The sequence below is a fragment of the Ascaphus truei genome, chromosome 6 (genome assembly GCF_040206685.1).
Source record: "Ascaphus truei isolate aAscTru1 chromosome 6, aAscTru1.hap1, whole genome shotgun sequence".
Taxonomy (NCBI): Eukaryota; Metazoa; Chordata; class Amphibia; order Anura; family Ascaphidae; genus Ascaphus; species Ascaphus truei.
In genome coordinates, this window is record NC_134488.1 from 105,597,545 (window position 1) to 105,625,142 (window position 27,598).

The 27,598-nt window shown below is 44.0% G+C and overlaps 1 protein-coding gene across 1 annotated transcript in view; it reads left to right on the plus strand.

Moving 5' to 3' along the window:
• The window catches only part of ALDH16A1 (aldehyde dehydrogenase 16 family member A1), a 46,005-nt gene that overhangs the window by 2,169 nt on the left and 16,238 nt on the right, over positions 1-27,598 (plus strand). The window contains exons 2-13 of the mRNA XM_075605561.1: positions 4,395-4,497; positions 6,679-6,805; positions 7,194-7,372; positions 10,219-10,296; positions 10,987-11,171; positions 11,663-11,815; positions 12,092-12,289; positions 13,998-14,096; positions 14,518-14,654; positions 15,022-15,127; positions 15,744-15,913; positions 17,818-17,985. Of these exons, the coding sequence (XP_075461676.1) occupies positions 4,395-4,497; positions 6,679-6,805; positions 7,194-7,372; positions 10,219-10,296; positions 10,987-11,171; positions 11,663-11,815; positions 12,092-12,289; positions 13,998-14,096; positions 14,518-14,654; positions 15,022-15,127; positions 15,744-15,913; positions 17,818-17,985 (1,703 nt within the window). The remainder of the gene's footprint in view (positions 1-4,394; positions 4,498-6,678; positions 6,806-7,193; positions 7,373-10,218; positions 10,297-10,986; positions 11,172-11,662; positions 11,816-12,091; positions 12,290-13,997; positions 14,097-14,517; positions 14,655-15,021; positions 15,128-15,743; positions 15,914-17,817; positions 17,986-27,598) is intronic.

The window sequence follows — 27,598 nt, forward strand, 5'->3', positions numbered from 1 at the left end:
ATTGGCTGAACCGCTCATGTGCCGCTGACGTCATGTGGCGAAAGCCGAAAAAGTAAAAATCCTTTTACTACTGGCGATCGCGCCCGCTCCGTCACTCTGCAGCGCCATCGCGCCCACTATGGGCACCCGCGATGGACTGCAAGGACTTGCTACGGCGCTGCGCAACATCGCAGTCGCCGTAGCCAGCACTATAAGCGCAGCCTTAGACTGAATGAAAACACTAGAGCTGCAGGCTGCTGCCTTACCCTCTGCACACTCCACCGGGGAATCATTATCAAATCTAAACTGCAAAGCAACAACCCCCCAGCCAAGAATATGATTTAATGATGTTAAAATTAGTTGTACTTGTACGTTCCCATTAGCATAACAGTTGTGCTTTCTCCCTATATAGTGCATGCGATTCCAAAAAGGACCGTTATTCAGTCTCTTCCTGCCCAGACTGGCAGTTGCTGTTGAATAACAAGTTTTCCTCTTTCAGATTAGTTGCTCACATGAGCTAATTATTTATTTATTCTCCCAGTGCCCTGGAAACTGTTCACTCCTAGGTCTCCTCCTCTGTTTCACAGGTGCTGACATATACATAACAATATCAGTGTCTCCGTATCATTGTAATATCCATCTGATGGTTTTGACCAAGTGTAATATTTCCATAATCATTTCTTCCTGGGTATAACACTGTAGATAAATCTGAGGAGCGAACCGCTCTTATAAAAGTACAAAACATATCAATTACATTCCAGTTCATCCATATGTTCTCTCGACTCCCGTCTCTCACACACCATCGCACACTGTTAAATGGTTGAGTCTTTAAAACCTAACTTTAAAAAAAATAAAACACATTCTGTTGTCTTTGACCCAGTGGTTAAAGTGGTTGGAAATACTGTATAGTGTCACATGATTCATTTGTACTTTTAGTTTAACCTGTTATACTATTTGATCCTGGTTTCTTTTCTGTATCCCTTTCAACCGTGCCTAAAAATCAATTAACATTTAAGTAATATAAAATAGCAGTCCTGTGGATTTATAAATACAAAAGCACTGTTACTCGGTAACCCCCTTGTACAGGGGTGGAAAGACAGAGCCACTGATTGAGCCACCTGTGCTGAAGCAGGGATATCCTGAAACCCTGACCTGTTGGTGGCCCTTGTGGACTGGAGTTGCCACCCTGTCCTAGTGCAATCACACTTTGACCAGCTTTTGGTTTCTGCTGTAGAACTCTGAGATATTTGCTTGTGTTCATCTTTTGTGGGGGTTTTAAACATTGATCATGTTTCTTTCTCGGGGGTCGCAGTTGGTTTGATTCAATGCATATTGCATTATTTGTATGGAAGAATAAATACAAATTTGTGCTAGATCTGTTGAAAAAGTTATTTTAATGTTTTTAGGTTTTTTTTTATGGGGCTTTTACCTTTAATCTTGCAGGGTGTCAAGGTTGTGGGTGAGACAACCCTCCCTAAGGCTAAGGCCCCGCTCCCAGAGTCAGCGCACCCGCACTGCTGACAGGCGGTGTGCTGAGATACACAGACCGCGACATGCGGTCTGTAGGGAGCGGGAGCCGGAGCGGGAGGTGGGCGGGAGTGGGAGGTTTGACAGGGAGGGGGGGCGTGGCTTGAGCGGAGGGACCCACTACTCTCCCCCCCCTCCCTCCACGGACTGCAGGAGGGAGCTGCTACTCTCCCCCCCCCTCCCTCCACGGGCTGCAGGAGGGAGCTGCTACTCTCCCCCCCCTCCCTCCACGGACTCGGGCTGGAGCTGCTACACACACACACACGCAGGCACTCATACATACACACATACAGACACACAGGCAGGCACGCACTCACGCACTCATACACACACACACGCGCGCACACACATGCAGGCACTCACGCACTCACGCACTCACACACACACAGACAGAGGCAGGCACTCACGCACTCAGGCACACACACACAGACACAGACAGGCACTCACGCACTCAGACACACACACAGACAGGCACTCACCTGCTTTCACTCCACACTCCTCCCCGCTCCCCGAAGCCTCTCCTCCTCCCGAAGCCTCCCCTCCCCATTGGCTCACAGCCACACCACGTGACGCGTCAGCGCTAGGAAACACCATTCTCTTGTGTCTCCTAGCGGCTGACGCGCCACAGCGTGTAGTCAGCTGTGCAGCCAGGGGGGACCGGGACCGGCTCGCGAGGATTCCCCTGCTGGTGGGGAACTCGCGACATAGCCGCCCGCGCCAACGAGCGCAGCGGGACCGAGGCCTTATACCGCGTCTGAAATCAGATGCATTGTAAGGAACCCCAAACCTGTCTAATAGCGAGTCTGAGACCAAATGCATTGTAAGGAACCGCAACCCTCTCTAATAGCGCGCCTGAGATCAGATGCATTGTTAATTCTTTTGTATTTGGTGCCATTTTCAAATTACCTGAATTTCAGGGCCAAGAGTTCCTAGGACACCTGGTTGAAAAACACTGAACTAACCTTTGAAACACTTTCTTAGCTACATAATGTACATTGAAGGAAAAGAGCCTCAGGCCCTTACAGCAGCTGTGATTGGTTGTGACTGCCACCGCCTCCTGTATTTACATCAGCAGCCATACAGACCGGGCAGCATAGCTAGGGTCACACTCACCGCCTCTCATATACTGTAGTACAAAGGTTTGTTTCTTGTTTGCTAATGAGTGGTACATTTTAACTGGATCCGTGCTGTATCCAATAGCTGCTTTTGGCCTTTAAACTTCACTTGAGAATTTCAAGGTTGTTGTTAATCCTTCTTTTCTTTTTTTTTCTACAAAGCACTGCAGGTCCCTCCCCCTCAATGGTTTCCTATCATATTCTAGCACTCACTTTATAATCATTTTAACAAACTGTGATTTCCTTGTCAGCACAGTAAAACGTGATTGATTAGCCTGCATTTCTGCTGTCACCAGTGTTGCCACCACTTTGTGTTTCACCCGGAGACTACGGGTTTTTGCCTCGTATGGCCGGGCTATGGGTTTACCTCCTGGTGGCGGCAACCCTGGGCGGGTAGGCGGGTGGCGGAGACACGGCATGCTCCGGTATCTTCCCCCTGTAACTGCAACTCAATATGGCCATGCGGCGTCTAATGGCGCCACGTTGCCATGCCAACGGAAACGCAACATGCCGTAATCGTGTCACGTGACGGCCGTTGACATGACAACGAAACGCTACATTAAGTCACAACGTCACGTAGCGCCTAGGCATCCCATTGCCATGGCAACTTGACGCCGTGTGACGTTGTGATGTTGCTTCCCGGTGCATGGCAACGCGGCGCCATGTGACGCCGTATTGAGAAGAGTTGCAGAGGAAAGATGCCGGGAGGACGCTGCTGATAGGTAAAAGTGGTTGAAATTTTTTTTCTCCGGGTTGGCTTTCAGTAGAAGGTGGCAAACCTGCCCATCACGCATCTCTATTCAATGTAGAGTCATGGTGTATGTATCATTTTTGGGAATCACAGAAAGTTACCATGATAACAAAAAAAAGCAATATTAAGTTCAATTTCTACCTTAAGGCGGAGGCGTGGCCACGCCCCCACCGGCAGTTCAGCCAATGAGGACGAACCAGCCATGTGAGGCCATGACTACGCCCCTGCAAAAACCCCGCCACGCCCCCTCCCATCGCAATCTCTCCCTCTCTCCCCAGACTGTAGATCGCGGTGAAGCGCTGTGCACGCGCCAACCCCCCCGCCGACGCGCGTGCTACAGTGCACACTGGAACGGCAGCCTTAGTGTGTCTGATGCATGCTTCGTTTACACTCTACCTCCACGCTCCAATCCCAGGCTGAACATTTAAAAGCACACTGAGCATTTACGGGATCAGTTCCGTGTACATTTTCCTTTTTACCCTGTATGGACTATATGTATATAAAGCAGGGGGTTTCTGTGTTAATTTCAACTCCAGGGATTTCTGCTTCCTAAGATACTTAACGGGGAAGGTTCCATCAGGTACAGTCCTCTCAAGGGGAAACAAAATGGAGTTTTAAATCGCCAGTGTCACACGGACCAAAAGGAAGCCACAACGTTGTTCGTCATGGCTTTCTTTTGGCCAACGTCACGCCAGGGATTAAACCTGCGGAAGTACCGGCGGCCCCATTTCCCGTATGTATCTCTGGAAGCATTAGGTCCCCAGAGCTGAAATGAATGCGGGTCAGCTCCGGAGACCCCCTGTTTCCTATATGGGAGGAGGGGAGAGGGGAGAGGGTAAGGAGTGCAACTGACCAGGAATTTGACCAATACCACTCCATCATCACCTCTTACTGCAAATTTATCTCTCTGGGTTGCTCAGATTCCTGCAGATGACCGTGCTAAACACAGTCCGAAGATGTGCGCATTGGTTGTTTTTTCCATTATAATAATACAGTGGGATTCTTGTTTTCTGTCATCCCAGGCTTGGCTGGATGCTCACGATCGCAGCTTTGGGCATTTTGTTGATGGCAAGTGGCTAAAGCCTGATGGCAGACAGACTTATACCACCAAGAACCCATCCACAGGTAAGTGCCTTCCATCTTCTCACCGTCTGCAAATTACAGTGAGCACAATGAGGAAGTGTTTAATAACCCCATAGACAAGGCATTTTCAATATATTGTGTTCCCGATTGCAGGAAAGGGGTGAATCTTCCTCTTTGCTCTTGGAGGGGCCTGGGTTGTGGCGTGGGCCTTTTCTTTCTTGCAATTCAAGTATTAGCACACACTTGTGATTTTACTTTCCCCCAAAAATTAAAATCAAGTGATTATTAATCCAGTGTGTTTTCAAATGTTTCACTACTATGGGTGTATGTTATAAATGTTCTATACCAACAAATATATTCCGGCGCCTCTAATAAAGTCTAGATAGTAAAATATTAAAATGATGGTCAAACCATGCAGAATTGTCCAGTCTGGAAAATCCGGATTTACTTCAGATGAACCACGAAGATACCCACGTAAGTAAGAACAAAGAAAAATCATAGTGTATACTGCTAGCAGTTAAGTAAACTAACGGGACAAACCAACACACAAGGCAATTACTGACAGGACTAATGGACTAACCAAAACAGACTGGCAAACATACACACACTACAAACATCTAATGAAATGCTATGATAACTAATATAATTAATTTATTAAATGAAAGTAAAAAGGTCTATCTAGTTCAGATCGCACAGGATATTTTGTGTTTCTGATCTGTATCGGTCAGTTATTTCAGGTAGCCTCATCTATATGTATAGGTATCCATTACTCTTGATCACATTGTAATTACCATTAGAGTGTGTAGAAAACACTAACACATTCACGATCACATAGTTAGCTAGTACAGATGAACCCCGTTATAACGCAGTACTCGGGGTCCATAAAATGAGACCGCGTTATAACATTTCGGCACGCAAGTACTTACCGGCATCTGCAGCTCTCCCTACTTCATCAGGCTGCGTCCTTATGCGCGGCACTTGCGTAGACTTTCAAGCGCAGAGGAGGGGGGACACATTTTATTTTATTTTTTTAAACATTCAATGCTTTATTGTTTTATCACACCAATTCTGTGGCTTGGCAGGTAGGGAATTGGTACAAGCATATGAAAGGTCCTGGGTTCGATTCCTGCATGTGTATTATATAAAATGTACTCATATTCAATTCCCACATGCTGTGTATGTGTGCGTTAGCAATAAAGCATTGAAAGTTTAAAAATCGGGAGCCACTCTTTGACCGCGTTATAAGCGGATCCACATTGTAGCGGATAGCGCTATAACGGGGTTGAGCTGTGTTAGGCATTAGTGCTTAAAGCACTTCTTTCTTTGCACTTATAAATGTTCTATACATTGTGTAAAATAAAAGCTATAAACGTTCTTTAGCTATAGTGTTTAAATGAAGCCCTAAATAAACCTCATCAACATTGAGCTTTATTGTTTTTATTCACTTTCGCATTTATTAAAGATGTTTTATATTAATACAGAGATAATCCCCTGGAATAAGAAACTGTTTGCAAAAATCAAAGGCTCTTATGGCCACTTACAAAAGATAATTCCCCCCATGGAAAAAATTGTTTTTGAGAAAACCACAAGAAATAACGTCCTAAAATATTTATCAATCCTTTTATTTATTTATTTTTTTGTTTATACTATGTAGAGGTAGTTTAAAAATGGCAGCCATTTTTTACACTGCAGCATGAAAAAAGAGTAACCGTAGAGAGTATTAAAAGGTTTGTTAAATGTTTACGCCAGGAACTCGGGGGACATTGCCCCACTAATGCTACTGTGACTGGGATTATAAAAGTACCTGCTTTGGCGTGGAACTTAAAACCCCACTGGTCCACCTTTTTATGAGTATTGGTTATAGGTTTTGTTTCCTCACCCTCCCTCGCCCGCCCCCCCCCCCAACCATCCATTAATTGTGTTAGGCCCAATGTCGTACTGCAAAATGCTCTATGTATGTATGCAACCTAACCCAATCTTTTCTGTGCCCCTTACCCATCTTTTGTGAATGTACAAAAAACACTAGCAAGCTATCACTTTGAGTATCAAAAATAAACCGTTATTTGGGAAGTTTCAAAAACACTAACCGTATTTTTTTTTGCCAAAACCAACTACTGCAGCACCAGTCCTGATCTTTTCCAGTGCTGTATAGTTCGGGGTGGGGACATTCCTTAACCTGAGCAGTCTTACATTTCTGCCACTCTTTCCTTTTTTGTGGCTTAGGGGAGCCTCTGGCGACTACCATCCAAGGGGAGGAAGAGGATGTCGAAACTGCCGTCGGCGCAGCCAGGAAAGCCTATGAGAGCTGGAGCAAGCTGCCCTGCCATGTCCGTGCACGCTACCTGTACAGGTCAGTTGCAGATGATGCATGACTTCGGGACGACAATGCCAGAATGTGTCATGCGATCAACACGATGACTACAATGAAGTGGCAGAAGTGAGAGCGGATTATTAAATGCTGCAGCCCTTAGATCATAATGGAGGCACATTAATAAGAATTGGCAATCATTTGGTGTTTTAAGTTGGTGTTTGCATTAAGGTGGGATATTTATCGCAATCCATATGTTATTGAAAGGACCCAGTTCAGACTTAAGGCACCTAGGCACAGCTGTATACCTGCAATCGTGGTGCATGGGTATATCATTACCTTGCTGTTCTGATCGCTAAATACTTTTACAAGCAAATTTATTTATTTCTGTCAAGAACCCTGTCAGTCACTTTTCTCGTTTGTCCCCCAGCATCGCCCGCACTGTACAGAAACACCAACGCTTGCTGAGCGTGATGGAGAGTATAGACAATGGGAAGCCCATCCGTGAATCACGTGACTGTGACGTACCCCTCGTGGTCCGGCATTTTTATCACCATGCTGGCTGGGCCCAACTCAGGGACACAGAAATGAATGGATGGAAGCCTCTTGGTGAGTCTGAGTCAGCAAAGGGGTAAAAGCAACAGGGACCACCTCTGCCTCCCATTACTAGTATGTTGAAGAACAGAAAGACTGATACTAAGGCATAGAAGCAAGAAAGCCCTTTATCAAGAGTGATACATAACTTTATCTACAGATACCTCTTGGAATTACCACCCCAGGGGATCCGTGTATACTTGAACATGTAGATCAGGGGTGGGGAACGTCCGGCCTGCGGGCCGTATAAGGCCCGCGAAGTCATTTGGTCCGGCCCCCGGGAAGCCTGCAAGAATGGTTTAAAAAAAAAAAAAATAATAATATTTTTTTAAAAACTCCCCCTTTCCTGATTGGCTGCCCGTGCTGTCACTCTGCCAAGATGTTTTTTTTGGCCCGCCTCTTCCTACAGCACTGCCCCCCTCCCTTCTCTCCTCCAGTAATGCCGGGCTCCTTAGGCTCCTCCCCCCTGTCCCTCCCTTTTGGCTCCGCGGGCAGCCATGCTGCTCCAGCAGCCCATCCACAGGCCCCAGGTAACCCACATACCCCCTCCCAGACACCTTACCCACCCCAAGGCGGGAGAGGCCTTATTATTGTGTGTGTTTGCAGAGGTGGGCTTATTGTGTGTGTGTCACTGTGTATGTATCTGTCACTGTGTGTGTGTGTGTCAATGTCACTGTGTGTGTGTGTGTGTGTGTGTGTCTGGCACTGTCACTGTGTGTGTGTGTGTGTGTGTCAATGTCACTGTGTGTGTGTGTGTGTGTGTGTGACTGGCACTGTCACTGTGTCTCTGTGTGTGTCACTGTCACTGTGTGTGTCACTGTGTGTGTGTGTGTCACTCTTACTGTGTGTGTGTGTATCACTCTCACTGTGTGTGTGTGTGTGTGTGTGTGTCACTCTCACTGTGTGTGTGTCACTCTCACTGTGTGTGTGTCACTCTCACTGTGTGTGTGTTACTCTCACTGTGTGTGTGTGTCACTCTCACTGTGTGTGTGTGTGTGTGTGTGTCACTCTCACTGTGTGTGTGTGTGTGTGTGTGTCACTCTCACTGTGTGTGTGTGTGTGTGTGTGTGTGTGTGTCACTCACTGTGTGTATGTGTGTGTGTGTGTCACGGTCACTGTGTTTGTGTGTCACTGTCTGTGTGTGGCAGCAGCCGCCTGAGGTGATTAAGGACCTGAGTATCACCAGGGCGGCTCGCGTAAGCAGCGCTCCGGGGGGGAGAGGGTATAAGAGGAGTGGGGGATGGGGGGGAAGGGGTATAAGAGGAGTAGGGTGGGAGGGGGTATAAGAGGCTTGGGGGATAGAAGAACGAGTCTGCAGTGGGAGAGACACCTCACTACTGCCTCTCCTCCTCCTCCCCACACCGGGCAGCAGTTGTGGAGGGTACCTGCTCCGATCTCCCCCTGCTCCGCCCCTCCCCTCTCCCCCCGTGCACTTACACGGCCCTCCTCCCCACACCGGGTAGCAGTTGTGGAGGAGGGCACCTGCTCCGATCCCCCCCGCTCAGATTTCGCCCCCCCCCCCCTTGCGCACTTACACGGTCCTCCTTCTCCCCACACCGAGAAGCAGTTGCGGGGGGCACCTGCTCCGATCCCCCCCAATCAGATTTCCCTCCCCTTGTGTGTGTCAGAGAGAGTGTGTGTGTGCGTCTGAGAGAGTGTGTCTGAGCGAGTGTGTGTGTGTGTGTCTGAGCGAGTTTGTGTGTGTCTGAGCGAGTGTGTGTGTGTCTGAACGAGTGTGTGTGTGTCTGAGCGAGTGTGTGTGTGTCTGAGTGAGTTTGTGTGTGTCTGAGCGAGTGTGTGTGTGTGTGTGTGTGTGTGTGTGTGTGTGTCTGAGCGAGTGTGTGTGTGTGTGTGTGTGTGTGTCTGAGCGAGTGTGTGTGTGTGTCTGAGCGAGTGTGTGTGTGTGTCTGAGCGAGTGTGTGTGTGTGTGTGTGTCTGAGCGAGTGTGTGTGTGTGTGTGTGTGTGTGTGTCTCAGCGAGTGAGTGTGTGTGTGTGTGTGTGTGTGTGTGTGTGTGTCTGAGAGAGAGGGAGAGTGTGTATCTGAGAGAGAGGGAGAGTGTGTGTCTGAGGGAGAGGGAGAGTGTGTGTCTGAGGGAGAGTGTGTATGAGAGAGAGAGGGAGAGTGTGTGTCTGAGAGAGAGAGAGAGAGAGAGAGAGAGAGTGTGTATGAGAGAGAGAGGGTCTGACAGAGTGGGCCTGACAGTCTGAGTGACAGTGGGTCTGAAGGTGAGAGTGGGTCAGAGAGTGAGGGAGTGGGTCAGAGAGTGAGGGAGTGGGTCAGAGAGTGAGGGAGTGGGTCAGAGAGTGAGGGAGTGGGTCAGAGAGTGAGGGAGTGGGTCAGAGAGGGAGGGAGTGGGTCAGAGAGGGAGGGAGTGGGTCAGAGAGGGAGGGAGTGGGTCAGAGAGGGAGGGAGTGGGTCAGAGAGGGAGGGAGTGGGTCAGAGAGGGAGGGAGTGGGTCAGAGAGGGAGGGAGTGGGTCAGAGAGGGAGGGAGGGAGTGGGTCAGAGAGGGAGAGTGTGGGTCTGAGAGTCTGATTTCCCTACCCCCTGCCCGATTTCTGTGTGCGCACGTGTGCATTTGCGTGTGCACAGACACCAACCCACAGTCAGTCAGTCACCCAAAGAGAAGCAGTTCCAGCCATCACATTAGTGGTGAGTTCATTAAATGTTTCACCAAATACAGCAGGCTAATTTTTAAGTTGATAATTTTGGATGGCCCTCGAATGATTTTATAAATATCAAAATGGCCCTTGGCAGAAAAAAGGTTCCCCACCCCTGATGTAGATGATGAGGAACACCCGACAACATGTTGTACTTTTATGTTCTTGACTAGCTTTTATTCTGCATGCTTTAATTCTTAGGTGTTGTTGCTGCTATTGTGCCTTGGAACTTTCCTCTGATGTTACTCACCTGGAAAATATGTCCTGCTCTTGCCATGGGTAAGTCCTTGGTAATGATCCGTGAGATAACCTATTTATATGTTTTTCCATTTTCATTGTTTCTAAGTTGTGTAAATGGTAATGTAGTATAAATAAACAAGCAAATACTGTACATAGTGCAGTGTATGTAATTCACTTTACATTATCTGGCATGACCTAATTGGGAGGATTCATTGCACATGCTCTTCCGCCCAAAATGGTATATTATTTCTCCCACATTAAGCCTGTACTATAAGGGAGTCTTAATGTCAAATCCATTTATTTTAACCCAGTGGTAGCAATTTTGGAGAGTATGATACTTGTGGTAATGTCTTCTTGCCATACTTACGTTGATGCTTGCCAGCTGTCAGACTGCTAGATTACAAATAGGTAGAAGAAGCCCTAATTAAAATTGTCCAGGAATGACCATGGCAAGGTCTAAAGTCCTTATTCAGTATTGTCTGCATGGCTTGTTTCGATCAGCTATTTTAGACATTGAAAAGGGCAGAAAGTAGCATGTTGCACATAAATGTTCTGTTCTGGAGATATGATGTATTTTTTTTCTTCATCAGTACGTATATATTTGTAGGCTGCGTAGTCTGACTCTTGTTGGTGGATTCGATGAGAACTTGCACTAAATCTTAACACTCAAACTGTAGGGGATGCACTAGCCAGTCGAGTCGACATGATCTCTTCTCTGTTTCACTCCAGGTAATACTGTGGTACTAAAACCTGCTACCTACACCCGGTTGACAGCACTTCTCTTGGCCGAAATCTGTGCTGAGGCTGGACTTCCCCCAGGTGTTTTCAATGTGGTCACAGGCAATGGAGCCTTTGGTGGCAAGCTGGCTGTCCATGCTGATGTGGACAAAGTTGCATTTACTGGTTCTACTGAGGTAACAGACAAATAGAGGGAGGACGATTAACTATGGAAGATTAATCATGTTCAACTATCATGGAGGAATACTTTTACAACAGAACATACCCTGCTGATAAAACAATATTAAGATTTCTCAGTATTTTACAGTTTAGTTCCAATATGTCATGATCTCTGCATATCAGCAAGGACTTCTAACCATATTTACTAAGCGGGGCTGTGTGCCATAAGACGCCTTACGGTGGATTGGTCATAAATTGCCTTATGTGCAGAAAGGTAGCCCTTACTTATCTTAATATCCTTAATCTTAATGAAGGATTTTTTTTTATAATCATTCAGGTGGATCCATTCAGACAAATTGCCTGAACTGAAGGGATATGAATTATATTTCATTAAAAAGTCAATAGGTGCATGTAATGTAAAGATTAGTGCTTTAAACATACAGACAATGCTCCCTCTGTTTGTAGTCTTTGTCCTTATGTTGTATTGTTATTCCTGCGCTTGCCATAGGTTGGACGTTTGCTGCGGAAAGCGACAGCCGGCACTGGGAAGAAGATGTCTCTGGAGTTAGGTGGGAAGTCACCATTCATTGTGTTTGACTCCGCTGATCTAGACAGTGCTGTAGAGGGTGTTGTGGATGCCATCTGGTACAACCAGGGCCAGGTGGGTGCAGAAAACCTTCTCCACCTCAGTCACTATTGTACAAAGCCGACAATCAGAGGTGCTCTGCTCTTTGTATTTACAAACCTAAGCGGCTACTTCATTTTTAATAAACGTGATCTGATTAAATCTGATCTCTCCATTTCTGTTCATACTGTATACTGTAGTATAAACAGATTCTGCAGTGCTTTGCTCCATTGCTTCCTGCAATCATGCACTGTGTTCTTTTGAGGAGTAAGTCACAGGTTGGAGGAGTAAGTCACTGCTCTGTACATACAGGTTTGTAGTGCTGGGTCCCGGCTTCTCATGCAAGAATCCATCGCAGACGATTTGATCCGCCGGCTCAAGCAAAGGATGTCACACTTGAGGGTGGGCAACAGTCTGGATAAAGTCATAGACATGGGAGCCCTAGTGGATGAGACGCAGAAAAAAACCATCACCGAGTTTGTGGAAGAAGCGAGGGCAGAGGGAGCTGAGGTAAGAGAGTGACTGAAAAAGGTGTGTATGAATGTATATGAGTATTGCACGTGAGGCCGCTTAATATACCTGCATTTACATTGTATTGGGGGCATTACTACGGCACGATTCATTTTTGCCACTGAGTTTACAGACAGGCATTTATTTTTACTTTAGACACTTAGAGGAAGGTGTCTCTGGTTGTGGCAATGCGATGAATGATTGCTCGGATTCATATTCCAGCATTGTCATTTCCAGTCCTTACCTTCTTCGGTATATGTAAGGTGTTGAGTGCACTCATGAATAGAAACACTGGCTGCTACAGGGAATATTTCTAGGCCGGTAGAATGTTCTGTATCAGCACAAGTAACATTGAAATGTAGGTACTGTTATGTATTCCAAAACGTATATTGTGGAAGCATGAACATTCCCGTCCTGTCCTGCACCTTTCTCACAACTTATTCTTTTCGCTGCCAAGAGTTGTTGCCATCCGCACATTCTCAAAATGTTGCTATGTATTTGTTTAACCATTATCCCTGTGAGAGACTTTCTATGAAAACCATATATAATTTTGTTGGCACAAGTTGAGCTTTCTTCATTTCATTGCATTTCATGTGACCAAAATATGTCATGAATCTGAAAAAAAAAAAAGTCACGCTTCAAACAGTCAACTTCTGTTATCCTTATTGTTCTTAATTTCTCAAACAAAAGAAATCCTTTCATTAAAATGAATAGCAGATTGTATTGCCCCTGATTACGCCTATACCAGATATGTATAGGTTTACATTTTTTTTTTTTTTGGCCATGGCAGGTCCCAGATTAGCTAGACTGTTCACGGCTGATTTTTTTCAGGGCTAAATTGATAAGTTGTCAATGATTGACAAGGTAAAACTACCCAGTATCATAAAGAGTATATATATTTTCTGAAAGAACATGCCTGTAGGAATTCAAACACGGGTCATGTCTTTTCCCCCACAATCAAATCTGTCCTTTTTATTGAAAACAATGTACGTTGTTATGGAAAAAATATCAAGACCACTAACTTCAGACATGGCATTACACATGAAATAAATACTAAATGTTGGTGCTCTTTGTCCTCTGGCTAATACAGACTCCATCTTGATAAGCGGGCGTAAGGCTTAATGCCTGAACGTTTCAGGGCTAAACGCTAAAGGTGCTACCCTCTTGCAGAAAAATAACCCTATAAAAGTATATATTTTCTGAGAATACAGGACTCAAGGAACTGAAACTTGGGTAATGCATGATTCTACAAAAATAATTCCGCCTGTGAAATTTGATTGAAAACCGTGGTCCTCCATAGTTTTCTCAAAGTTACACCAACTTTGGACTTTGCATCAAAAATCCTTGCACAAGCCAAGTGTAATTAGGAAAATAAATATTAAATCCCTGCTGGCTGCACTGGGGCGCAGGGCTCCTGGAGTTGAGGTTCCTGTAAGGTAGCAGGTACGTCAATAAGACTTTCAGAAGGTTAGATGAGACCCTTGGGGAAAGGTGGGAATGGTTTGGACAGTTCTAATTTAACGGCACATCAAGTTATTCTTCTCCGTTAGCTATTTTTTTCCCCCAGCTAACTTTCTTGTCACTCTACAGGTCAGTGGTTAGACTTTAAGACAACTTCTTCTCATTTTGCCATGGACCTGACTGTGTGAACATAAAAAACAAACCCTTTGTTCTTCCATATGCACAACGCTATTTTCTCGTTCAACAGATTTTCCAGGCATCCAGTGCAGTTCCTAAGAAAGGTTTATTCTACCCACCGACTCTGATCACCGGTGTGGACACCACTTCCCGTTGTGTCAGGGAAGAGGTAGGAATCCTCATATGACATCCCCTCCATTAGCCGAATCCCCTTCTAGCATCCTATGAAGACTAGGCTCTGTTGGTTAATGCCTTGTATTTTACTAAAATATAGCCTTCCCTTAAATTGCTAAAGACCTAAAACCAACGTAACTGCATGCATGTTATAGACTTAATCTTATTATTATTGCGTTATAATTAATAAAGAGCGCAATGTATTTTCAAGTTCTGCTCTGATTGCACAAACATTTCCATTACCTTGTACAAAAGCCCTTTGAGACCCTCATGTTTTGTTTCCACAAACCGTTACTATGTCCATGAATGGTCTGCGGGTTCCCCCTCATATTCTAGCACTGACGTGCTGTCTTCTTGTAAGATGGAAAACAATCCTCATCTATATTCACTTTTAGTTGGATTTGTTTTCTCATTAGATCTTTGGACCTGTCTTAGTTGCAATGCCTTTCAGGACAGCTAAAGAAGCTGTTGCCCTGGGGAACAATACACCATATGGGTTGGCTGCAAGTGTCTGGACAGAAAACCTACCTTTGGCACTGGAGGTAGCACTTAGGTAAATGTGAAAAGGTCCCACAAACTGGTTTTCCTGCTGAATAAACTGTATGTGCTAAGCCAGCTTATAGGTTCAATGCTATAGAAGTTTAATGTTTTGATGTACAATTTCAGTCCAGTAGTATCTCTGTATTCATGGGTGTCTTAAATATTCAATTATAAAGAAAAACGTCATGTTAACTTCTCCTAACTTTTTTTTTTTTTACCAATTCACTGTAGTGAGCAGATTGTGTATATATAGCTGTGGGATAAAAGGAAACGATTTACAGATAAAGCAAATTGAAGGTGCTTCATTTCCCTGAGAGAGCCAGTCATCGCCGCTAACCTTGCGTTTTTTTGGTGTTTCCACCTTTTCAATTGTTATTCAGCATAAAAGCGGGCACAGTGTGGGTTAACGGGCATAACCTGTTTGACGCTGCGGCAGGATTCGGTGGCTATAAAGAGAGTGGATTTGGTCGTGATGGAGGTAAAGAGGTAAGTCCCAGAACTTGTCTGTTGTATGTAAGTGTTGAAACTATTCTTAAGATAAGGGGCAGCTTTAGTGAATGATCTGGGAAAAATGGAACATGTACTAAAAACGTAGGTTTTTAAATGTCAATGGCACCGAGAACTACTCCAGGGTACCAGAGGTGAGAACCTTACAGATTATTACATTACACTGTTTCCTCGTCCAACTGATTTGTGCAAATTGGGTGAAGAGGGGAGAAGGGGAATACTGATCATTCTAATGATAGATCTTTGTCGAGAGGTGAGGGTTGTTCACATATCTGGTGCAGCAGTACTTTCATCCAGCAGAGGGAGAAAGAGAGCCACAGCATGAACATGGGATCAGTTTCCAGCCGTTACTTATGAGATTGGATAAGACATGGCAGTAAGGCCAGGGAATAATATGGAAAAACAGGAAAACAAAGCGTCATATTCAATAATTATATTCTTTTATTATATATTCTACATTATTCATGCATATATTATATATAATTACTCATACATAGTTTATATATTATAGTGTTTGTATATTATTCATTATTGTAGATGTAATCAGGGGCATCACGTTGGCAAAACTACTCAAACAGGGACTTTGTATCTTCAGGGGCTGTATGAATATGTTAGACCATCCTGGGAGAGTAGACCCCGACCAAACCCTGGAGATTTGAACTATAAAACCTTCTCGGCCACTTATGGCGCTGACCTAGCTCCCATTCCTGGACAAAAGGACATCGGCCCATCCATCATCCAGCTCCAGGATACCCAGATACCCAGGTAGAGTTTATACTCGAATTGTACTCATTTATTTTGTGTGTGTGTGTGTGTGTGTGTGTGTGTGTGTGTGTGTGTGTGTGTGTGTGTGTGTGTGTGTGTGTGTGTGTGTGTGTGTGTGTGTGTGTGTGTGTGTGTGTATCTCTATCTCTATCTCGACAAATTAAAAAAAAAAAAAAGTCCATTTTAAAGCTGCAGTTCAGTCTCTTTTTTTTATTTTTTTTTTTTTTTATTTATTTTTTTACTTCAATAGTTTCATGTGTGCAATCTCTAATTACCTAAAGAACTGCATAGCTGCCGGTCAATTCGTTCTCCGTCTATTGATCGGCAAAGTTTGGCGACATCTTTAAATATGGGGAATGTAAATCGTTGCTATAGGAACAAGCATGCTTGTTAACATAGAATACAAGAAAATTGGTCTTTCAAAGTTGTTGTTTTTAAAACAGAAAATGCTAAAAGTATTTTTTCTTACTACAGAACTGATTTATTAAAAAAAAAAATAACATGCAGGATATTGCCTGAACTGCAGCTTTGTGTGTGTGTGTGTGTGTGTGTGTGTGTGTGTGTGTCAATCTATATACATACATAGACAAAAACATTTTTTCGGGGAGTGGAGGGGTTCGCCAGCATGCGGCTGTTCAGGTCTCTCCTTCCCTCATCCACCCCCCACTCAACTTTGGCTCCTAAAAATGATCCTTTAACCACACACACACACACACACACACACACACACACACACACACATAATGACACACACACACGCACTGACACACACACACACTGACACACACACACATAATGACACACACACACACACACACACTGACACACACACACACACACACACTGACACACACACACACTGACACACACACACACTGACACACACACACACACTGACACACACGCACCCACTGACACGTGCACCCACTGACACGTGCACCCACTGACACGCGCGGCCACTGACACGCGCGGCCACTGACACGCGCGGCCACTGACACGCGCGGCCACTGACACGCGCGGCCACTGACACGCGCGGCCACTGACACACGCGGCCACTGACACACGCGGCCACTGACACACGCAGCCACTGACACACGCAGCCACTGACGGTGTGTATATTTGACGCACTGATCCTACTCGCTAAAATGCTTTCACTCCTCCCCCTCCCTCGCTGAAACGGAGAGCAGAGGCGGACACAGCGCTGATGTTCTCTGCATCTCTCTCCTCTCCCCCCCCCCCCCACCCCCAGCCTTCGTACTACTCACCAGCCTGCTCTCTGGTCCTCTACGTCCCCCGCCCGACCCCCCCGGTACTACACTGTAGCTGTCAGTCATCGCTGCCTCCGGCACCTGATCCTGCTTTGATTTTGCTGCCAAAATTTCAGACGGGTGAATTTTTGAGAGAGTTACGAGCAACTGAAATATAGCTGTTTAAAAAAAAAAAGTCTTTTAACCATAAATTTCCCAAACACCTTTTATCCTTTTAAAACCCAACCACTGAAACGCACTTCTACCCCTAAGCCACTGACTCCACGCCAAATTTCACACACATCTCTTCCTTTCTCTTTGAGTTATACAGGGGGCAAACTTCCCATGTTAATCATATGGCTAGAAATTTTTAACACCCCTAATTTTGTCACCCCTGTAACTCAAAAACAACTGAACGGATTGTACTCGTACTCACTTTACACACAAATTCACCTTGCCAATCCAGCCTGAAATCCAAATTCAAACGGATTGGGGAATGTTTTTTTTAGAGTTATGAGCAACAGAAAAAGAGGGGTTATAATGGAAGTCTCTTTCAAACCTTAACTACAGATTTGTCCATCTCTAATAATAATTAAATCTACATGCTGCAAATCTTTTTGATTCTAGAATTCATTTTTTTTTTAAATTTCCTTGTAGTGTTGACAGGACCTACAAGCTGTATTATGCTGGAGCCCAAAAACGTCCAGATGGCATGTACTCACGCCCGATCTGTGGAGCCAATGGGGCTGTAACGGCGTATGTTGCTGATGGTAGCAGAAAAGACGTACGTAACGCAGTGGAGGCTGCACACAAAGCTGCTCCGGGGTAAGTAGGATGTGCATGCAAAGTATGTATATATAACCACAATATTTCTGAGCACGCTGTAACCATGGTAGGGTGTAGAACAATTAACATGGGTTTACTTCCTGTCGTTTGTCCTGTTTATAGACCTCTAGAGGAACCCTCATGCCTAGTATGGAGAGAAGGGAAGGGGGTAGGTGCACCTGTGGCATAGGGACACCGTATAAGCGGGGATGTCCTGGGGGCCTGACCTGTTGGTGGCTTTGGGGACTGGAGTTGCCCACCTCCTGGGTTAGACCCGGCAGTGACAGTGATGAGTACAGCATGTCAATGATATTCCAATGGTTTTTCACTTGCATTAGCATGACGGCACTAGGAGTGTATTTAAGAGGTTGGCTCGATTGGTGTGTAGGGATAGTAAAGTGTGAGTTTATTAGCTTATTAAGGTAGACATTTGCTGGGATTTTGTTGCCCGGTTCTGTACGAGCTGTTAAGAAAATCTGCAGCTGTCATTTACAATCGGCTGCTCACAAAGTAAGCGCAGAATTACTGCAGACGAGCAGCGGGTGGATATATTATCTTCTGTTAATTGAGGGGTCACACGAAAGTCTCTGACAGGAAATATCCGACATATACACCCGTGATAGCACCGCACGGAGTCGGGCGCTGTGATGTGGACAGTCTCTGAACTTTGTTTTCTCAGAGTAGCGCAGATCTGGTGCAGGGGTTTTGCTCACAAAGAAAGGCTTATTCAGAGCAGGATAACAAAGCTAAAGTCTGGAAATGGAAGCAGATGCCAGGAGCTGTGAGGGGTTCTTGACCTGCCCCTGTCAGGCTCTTCTCTCTGGGGGAGACTGATCTGTTTGACTCTTAAAGGTCAGCACTGCCTGCAAGAGCTCAGATCCTCTTCATGTCTGGAGCCTCCTGTATCTGGACAGGTTACTGGATTCTCTCTCTTTCATGTATCCCCTGCACATTCTTTGTATCTCACTCGTGCATACTGTACACATTCTGTACACTCAGGTGCTCTTTTAAAGACCATTTCTCTGAACCCGGTGCCTGATTCTTTAAAAAAGTAAACATGAGACATTGAAGGGAGTAATTCCAGCAATATCGTGTGTGTGTGTGTTTAAATAAATCAGTTCTGTCGTATTAGATAATACATTTTTTCTTTTTTTAAATTCAACTCTTAATGCCATTTTTTAATGAGTTTTAATATACTGAGCATCCTTTGTCATAGAAATCAGGTTTTAGCACATTATATATTAGATATTGCCTATCTAAGTCACGTGCCCACCTGTGTTCTGTTCGTGATAGGTGGTATATGGGGACGGATTTAGGGGAGATGTTACTCATTTGGGGGACCTTTGCAGAGGTGAAAATTACAAATCAGTGTGAGAGTACATATCAGTGTAAAGGGGAACAATTCCTTTATTTTCAATTGTAATATTCCCCTTTACATCTCACACTGATATGTAATTACCCCTTTACATCTCACACTGATATGTAATTACCCCTTTACATCTTACACTGATATGTAATTACCCCTTTACATCTCACACTGATATGTAATTACCCCTTTACATCTCACACTGATGTAATTACCCCTTTACATCTCACACTGATATGTAATTACCCCTTTACATCTCACACTGATATGTAATTACCCCTTTACATCTCACACTGATATGTAATTACCCCTTTACATCTCACACTGATCTGTAATTACCCCTTTACATCTCACACTGATCTGTAATTACCCCTTTACATCCCACACTGATATGTAATTACCCCTTTACATCCCACACTGATATGTAATTACCCCTTTACATCCCACACTGATATGTAATTACCCCTTTACATCCCACACTGATATGTAATTACCCCATTACATCCCACACTGATATGTAATTACCCCTTTACATCTCACACTGATATGTAATTACCCCTTTACATCTTACACTGATATGTAATTACCCCTTTACATCTCACACTGATATGTAATTACCCCTTTACATCTTACACTGATATGTAATTACCCCATTACATCTCACACTGATATGTAATTACCCCTTTACATCTCACACTGATATGTAATTACCCCTTTACATCTCACACTGATATGTAATTACCCCTTTACATCCCACACTGATATGTAATTACCCCTTTACATCTCACACTGATATGTAATTACCCCTTTACATCCCACACTGATATGTAATTACCCCTTTACATCTCACACTGATATGTAATTACCCCTTTACATCTCACACTGATATGTAATTACCCCTTTACATCTCACACTGATATGTAATTACCCCTTTACATCCCACACTGATATGTAATTACCCCTTTACATCCCACACTGATATGTAATTACCCCTTTACATCTCACACTGATATGTAATTACCCCTTTACATCCCACACTGATATGTAATTACCCCTTTACATCTCGCACTGATATGTAATTACCCCTTTACATCTCACACTGATGTAATTACCCCTTTACATCTCACACTGATATGTAATTACCCCTTTACATCTCACACTGATATGTAATTACCCCTTTACATCTCACACTGATATGTAATTACCCCTTTACATCCCACACTGATATGTAATTACCCCTTTACATCTCACACTGATATGTAATTACCCCTTTACATCTCACACTGATGTAATTACCCCTTTACATCCCACACTGATATGTAATTACCCCTTTACATCCCACACTGATATGTAATTACCCCTTTACATCCCACACTGATATGTAATTACCCCTTTACATCTCGCACTGATATGTAATTACCCCTTTAGATCTCACACTGATGTAATTACCCCTTTACATCTCACACTGATATGTAATTACCCCTTTACATCTTACACTGATATGTAATTACCCCTTTACATCTTACACTGATATGTAATTACCCCTTTACATCTCACACTGATATGTAATTACCCCTTTACATCTCACACTGATATGTAATTACCCCTTTACATCTTACACTGATATGTAATTACCCCTTTACATCTCACACTGATATGTAATTACCCCATTACATCTCACACTGATATGTAATTACCCCTTTACATCTCACACTGATATGTAATTACCCCTTTACATCCCACACTGATATGTAATTACCCCATTACGTCCCACACTGATATGTAATTACCCCATTACATCCCACACTGATATGTAATTACCCCATTACATCTCACACTGATATGTAATTACCCCTTTACATCCCACACTGATATGTAATTACCCCTTTACATCTCACACTGATATGTAATTACCCCTTTACATCTCACACTGATATGTAATTACCCCTTTACATCTCACACTGATATGTAATTACCCCTTTACATCTCACACTGATATGTAATTACCCCTTTACATCTCACACTGATATGTAATTACCCCTTTACATCTCACACTGATATGTAATTACCCCTTTACATCCCACACTGATATGTAATTACCCCTTTACATCCCACACTGATATGTAATTACCCCTTTACATCCCACACTGATATGTAATTACCCCTTTACATCCCACACTGATATGTAATTACCCCTTTACATCTCACACTGATATGTAATTACCCCTTTACATCTCACACTGATATGTAATTACCCCTTTACATCTTACACTGATATGTAATTACCCCTTTACATCCCACACTGATATGTAATTACCCCTTTACATCCCACACTGATATGTAATTACCCCTTTACATCTCACACTGATATGTAATTACCCCTTTACATCTCACACTGATATGTAATTACCCCTTTACATCTTACACTGATATGTAATTACCCCTTTACGTCCCACACTGATATGTAATTACCCCTTTACATCTCACACTGATATGTAATTACCCCTTTACGTCCCACACTGATATGTAATTACCCCTTTACATCTCACACTGATATGTAATTACCCCTTTACATCTCGCACTGATATGTAATTACCCCTTTACATCTTACACTGATGTAATTACCCCTTTACACCCCACACTGATATGTAATTACCCCTTTACATCTCGCACTGATATGTAATTACCCCTTTACATCTCACACTGATATGTAATTACCCCTTTACATCTCACACTGATATGTAATTACCCCTTTACATCTCGCACTGATATGTAATTACCCCTTTACATCCCACACTGATATGTAATTACCCCTTTACATCTCACACTGATATGTAATTACCCCTTTACATCTCACACTGATATGTAATTACCCCTTTACATCCCACACTGATATGTAATTACCCCTTTACATCTCACACTGATATGTAATTACCCCTTTACATCTCACACTGATATGTAATTACCCCTTTACATCCCACACTGATATGTAATTACCCCTTTACATCTCACACTGATATGTAATTACCCCTTTACATCTCACACTGATATGTAATTACCCCTTTACATCTCACACTGATATGTAATTACCCCTTTACATCTCACACTGATATGTAATTACCCCTTTACATCTCACACTGATATGTAATTACCCCATTACATCTCACACTGATATGTAATTACCCCTTTACATCTCACACTGATATGTAATTACCCCATTACATCTCACACTGATATGTAATTACCCCTTTACATCTCACACTGATATGTAATTACCCCTTTACATCTTACACTGATGTAATTACCCCTTTACATCCCACACTGATATGTAATTACCCCTTTACATCTCACACTGATATGTAATTACCCCTTTACATCCCACACTGATATGTAATTACCCCTTTACATCTCACACTGATATGTAATTACCCCTTTACATCCCACACTGATATGTAATTACCCCTTTACACCCCACACTGATATGTAATTACCCCTTTACATCTCACACTGATATGTAATTACCCCTTTACATCCCACACTGATATGTAATTACCCCTTTACATCCCACACTGATATGTAATTACCCCTTTACATCTCACACTGATATGTAATTACCCCTTTACATCTCACACTGATGTAATTACCCCTTTACATCTCACACTGATATGTAATTACCCCTTTACATCTTACACTGATGTAATTACCCCTTTACACCCCACACTGATATGTAATTACCCCTTTACATCTCGCACTGATATGTAATTACCCCTTTACATCTCACACTGATATGTAATTACCCCTTTACATCTCACACTGATATGTAATTACCCCTTTACATCTCGCACTGATATGTAATTACCCCTTTACATCTCACACTGATATGTAATTACCCCTTTACATCTCACACTGATATGTAATTACCCCTTTACATCTCACACTGATATGTAATTACCCCTTTACATCCCACACTGATATGTAATTACCCCTTTACATCTCACACTGATATGTAATTACCCCTTTACATCTCACACTGATATGTAATTACCCCTTTACATCTCACACTGATATGTAATTACCCCTTTACATCTCACACTGATATGTAATTACCCCATTACATCTCACACTGATATGTAATTACCCCTTTACATCTCACACTGATATGTAATTACCCCATTACATCTCACACTGATATGTAATTACCCCTTTACATCTCACACTGATATGTAATTACCCCTTTAAATCTTACACTGATGTAATTACCCCTTTACATCCCACACTGATATGTAATTACCCCTTTACATCCCACACTGATATGTAATTACCCCTTTACATCCCACACTGATATGTAATTACCCCTTTACATCTCACACTGATATGTAATTACCCCTTTACATCCCACACTGATATGTAATTACCCCTTTACATCTCACACTGATATGTAATTACCCCTTTACATCTCACACTGATATGTAATTACCCCTTTACATCCCACACTGATATGTAATTACCCCTTTACATCTCACACTGATATGTAATTACCCCTTTACATCCCACACTGATATGTAATTACCCCTTTACATCTCACACTGATATGTAATTACCCCTTTACATCCCACACTGATATGTAATTACCCCTTTACATCCCACACTGATATGTAATTACCATTTACATCCCACACTGATATGTAATTACCCCTTTACATCCCACACTGATATGTAATTACCCCTTTACATCCCACACTGATATGTAATTACCCCTTTACATCCCACACTGATATGTAATTACCCCTTTACATCCCACACTGATATGTAATTACCCCTTTACATCTCACACTGATATGTAATTACCCCATTACATCTCACACTGATATGTAATTACCCCTTTACATCTCACACTGATATGTAATTACCCCTTTACATCTCACACTGATATGTAATTACCCCTTTACATCCCACACTGATATGTAATTACCCCTTTACATCTCACACTGATATGTAATTACCCCTTTACATCTCACACTGATATGTAATTACCCCTTTACATCTCACACTGATATGTAATTACCCCTTTACATCCCACACTGATATGTAATTACCCCTTTACATCTCACACTGATATGTAATTACCCCTTTACATCTCACACTGATATGTAATTACCCCTTTACATCCCACACTGATATGTAATTACCCCTTTACATCTCACACTGATATGTAATTACCCCTTTACATCTCACACTGATATGTAATTACCCCTTTACATCTCACACTGATATGTAATTACCCCTTTACATCTTACACTGATATGTAATTACCCCTTTACATCTTACACTGATATGTAATTACCCCTTTACATCCCACACTGATATGTAATTACCCCTTTACATCTCACACTGATATGTAATTACCCCTTTACATCTCACACTGATATGTAATTACCCCTTTACATCTCACACTGATATGTAATTACCCCTTTACATCTTACACTGATGTAATTACCCCTTTACACCCCACACTGATATGTAATTACCCCATTACATCTCACACTGATATGTAATTACCCCTTTACATCTTAAACTAATACTTGTAGAGAAAAAGAACCCCAGCGGAGAGCACTCAACAGTGCACAAAAACAGTGAAGGAGATAGTGTAGGATGCAATGTGTATACTGAGTAAATTAAAATATCATTTATTGGAGTCTTAACTCAATTAAAATAAAGCGGACACTAAGTACCAGGGTGATATGTGCTAGTAGGCCAAAAAAGCGCAGCGAAAATAAAAGGCACCAGACTCGTGTGTTAAGTGTTAGCTCTACCCTTGATCATATATGCAGGGTAAAGTCAGGTGTTATGAACAGCCACAGGTATCTGCATAATAAGTGTATAGATAACAAATAGAGCCCCTATCTACTTAGTTACATGAACCAAGTTAGTATATACCACAGTGGGTTAGTGTAGGGATGAGCAGATCACTGCTTAAGTCCCTGAGTGGTGCTTCTTGTTTCAAGACGCCATAGTTGTATAATGTCACACACACTCGCTATAGACTCCCCCTTTACATCTTACACTGATGTAATTACCCCTTTACATCCCACACTGATATGTAATTACCCCTTTACATCCCACACTGATATGTAATTACCCCTTTATATCTCACACTGATATGTAATTACCCCTTTACGTCCCACACTGATATGTAATTACCCCTTTACATCCCACACTGATATGTAATTACCCCTTTACATCTCACACTGATATGTAATTACCCCTTTACATCTCACACTGATCTGTAATTACCCCTTTACGTCCCACACTGATATGTAATTACCCCTTTACATCTTACACTGATATGTAATTACCCCTTTAACACATGACGAGGAACATTACTTTGGATCCCAACGACATAAAAACGGAATTTTCCACTGGAAGGAATCTGGCTGCCTTAGGCTGCGCTTATAGTGCCGGCGACGCGACGTCGTGTCAAAACAAATGCGTTGAATCCATCGCATGCGCTTATAGTAGGCGTGACGGAGCTAACTAAATTTCTGTAGTCGGTAGAATTTGATTTTTAAAGCGACGGTCTCACCATGCGACAGGCTATAAACCAATCAGATAGCTTCTGATGCAGGGAGAGGGGTGAGTGTGTGAGTGTGTGAGTGTGTGAGTGTGTGAGTGTGTGAGTGTGTGAGTGTGTGAGTGTGTGAGTGTGTGAGTGTGTGAGTGTGTCAGTCAAGTGAAACACACAATATTAACAACTTTAAAATAGTAAATTCTCCCGTAATTTACAGTAAAAGTAAAGTAAATTCAGCATACAAACAGAAATTACAACTCCTCTCAGTTTCAGCCTTCCCCCTTGCTTTTGTCTCCGCCCCTCTGCCTTCCCCCTTGCTCTTGTCTCCGCGCCTCTGCCTTCCCCCTTGCTCTTGTCTCCGCCCCTCTGCCTTCCCCCTTGCTCTTGTCTCCGCCCCTCTGCCTTCCCCCTTGCTCTTGTCTCCGCCCCTCTGCCTTCCCCCTTGCTCTTGTCTCCGCCCCTCTGCCTTCCCCCTTGCTCTTGTCTCCGCCCCTCTGCCTTCCCCCTTGCTTTTGTCTCCGCCCCTCAGCCTTCCCCCTTGCTTTTGTCTCCGCCCCTCTGCCTTCCCCCTTGCTCTTGTCCCCGCCCCTCTGCCTTCCCCCTTGCTTTTGTCTCCGCCCCTCTGCCTTCCCCCTTGCTCTTGTCCCCGCCCCTCTGCCTTCCCCCTTGCTTTTGTCTCCGCCCCTCTGCCTTCCCCCTTGCTCTTGTCTCCGCCCCTCTGCCTTCCCCCTTGCTTTTGTCTCCGCCCCTCTGCCTTCCCCCTTGCTCTTGTCTCCGCCCCTCTGCCTTCCCCCTTGCTTTTGTCTCCGCCCCTCTGCCTTCCCCCTTGCTCTTGTCTCCGCCCCTCTGCCTTCCCCCTTGCTCTTGTCTCCGCCCCTCTGCCTTCCCCCTTGCTCTTGTCTCCGCCCCTCTGCCTTCCCCCCTGCTCTTGTCTCCGCCCCTCTGCCTTCCCCCTTGCTCTTGTCTCCGCCCCTCTGCCTTCCCCCTTGCTCTTGTCCCCGCCCCTCTGCCTTCCCCCTTGCTTTTGTCCCCGCCCCTCTGCCTTCCCCCTTGCTTTTGTCTCCGCCCCTCTGCCTTCCCCCTTGCTTTTGTCTCCGCCCCTCTGCCTTCCCCCTTGCTTTTGTCCCTGCCCCTCTGCCTTCCCCCTTGCTCTTGTCCCCGCCCCTCTGCCTTCCCCCTTGCTTTTGTCTCCGCCCCTCTGCCTTCCCCCTTGCTTTTGTCTCCGCCCCTCTGCCTTCCCCCTTGCTCTTGTCCCCGCCCCTCTGCCTTCCCCCTTGCTTTTGTCTCCGCCCCTCTGCCTTCCCCCTTGCCTGACGTCACTCCCCTTGTAGCAAGAGACGTCTCCCAAGCTCAAATTACAACTCTCGCAAGGGCTACGGAGACGGGTGACGTCATCCGTAGCCAGCACTATAAGCGCAGCCTTACTGGACTGGACTTGATCGGATTTTGTATTAAGGGGTTACCAGCGCTGCAGGTCTATTAGCACTTAAGTACAAGTATGTCTAATGTCTCATTGCGCTGATAAACCAGCAGGTTTCTCTTTGCAATACTGATCAGACCTGTGACACAGGCAGGTGAGCATTGTGTGCACACCAGCACTCTCCCACACTCAGGTTCGCAACAGTTTTTGCTGTTTGGTAGCAACTGTTGCTAGCAAGTGTCTTTGGCTGCGCTTATAG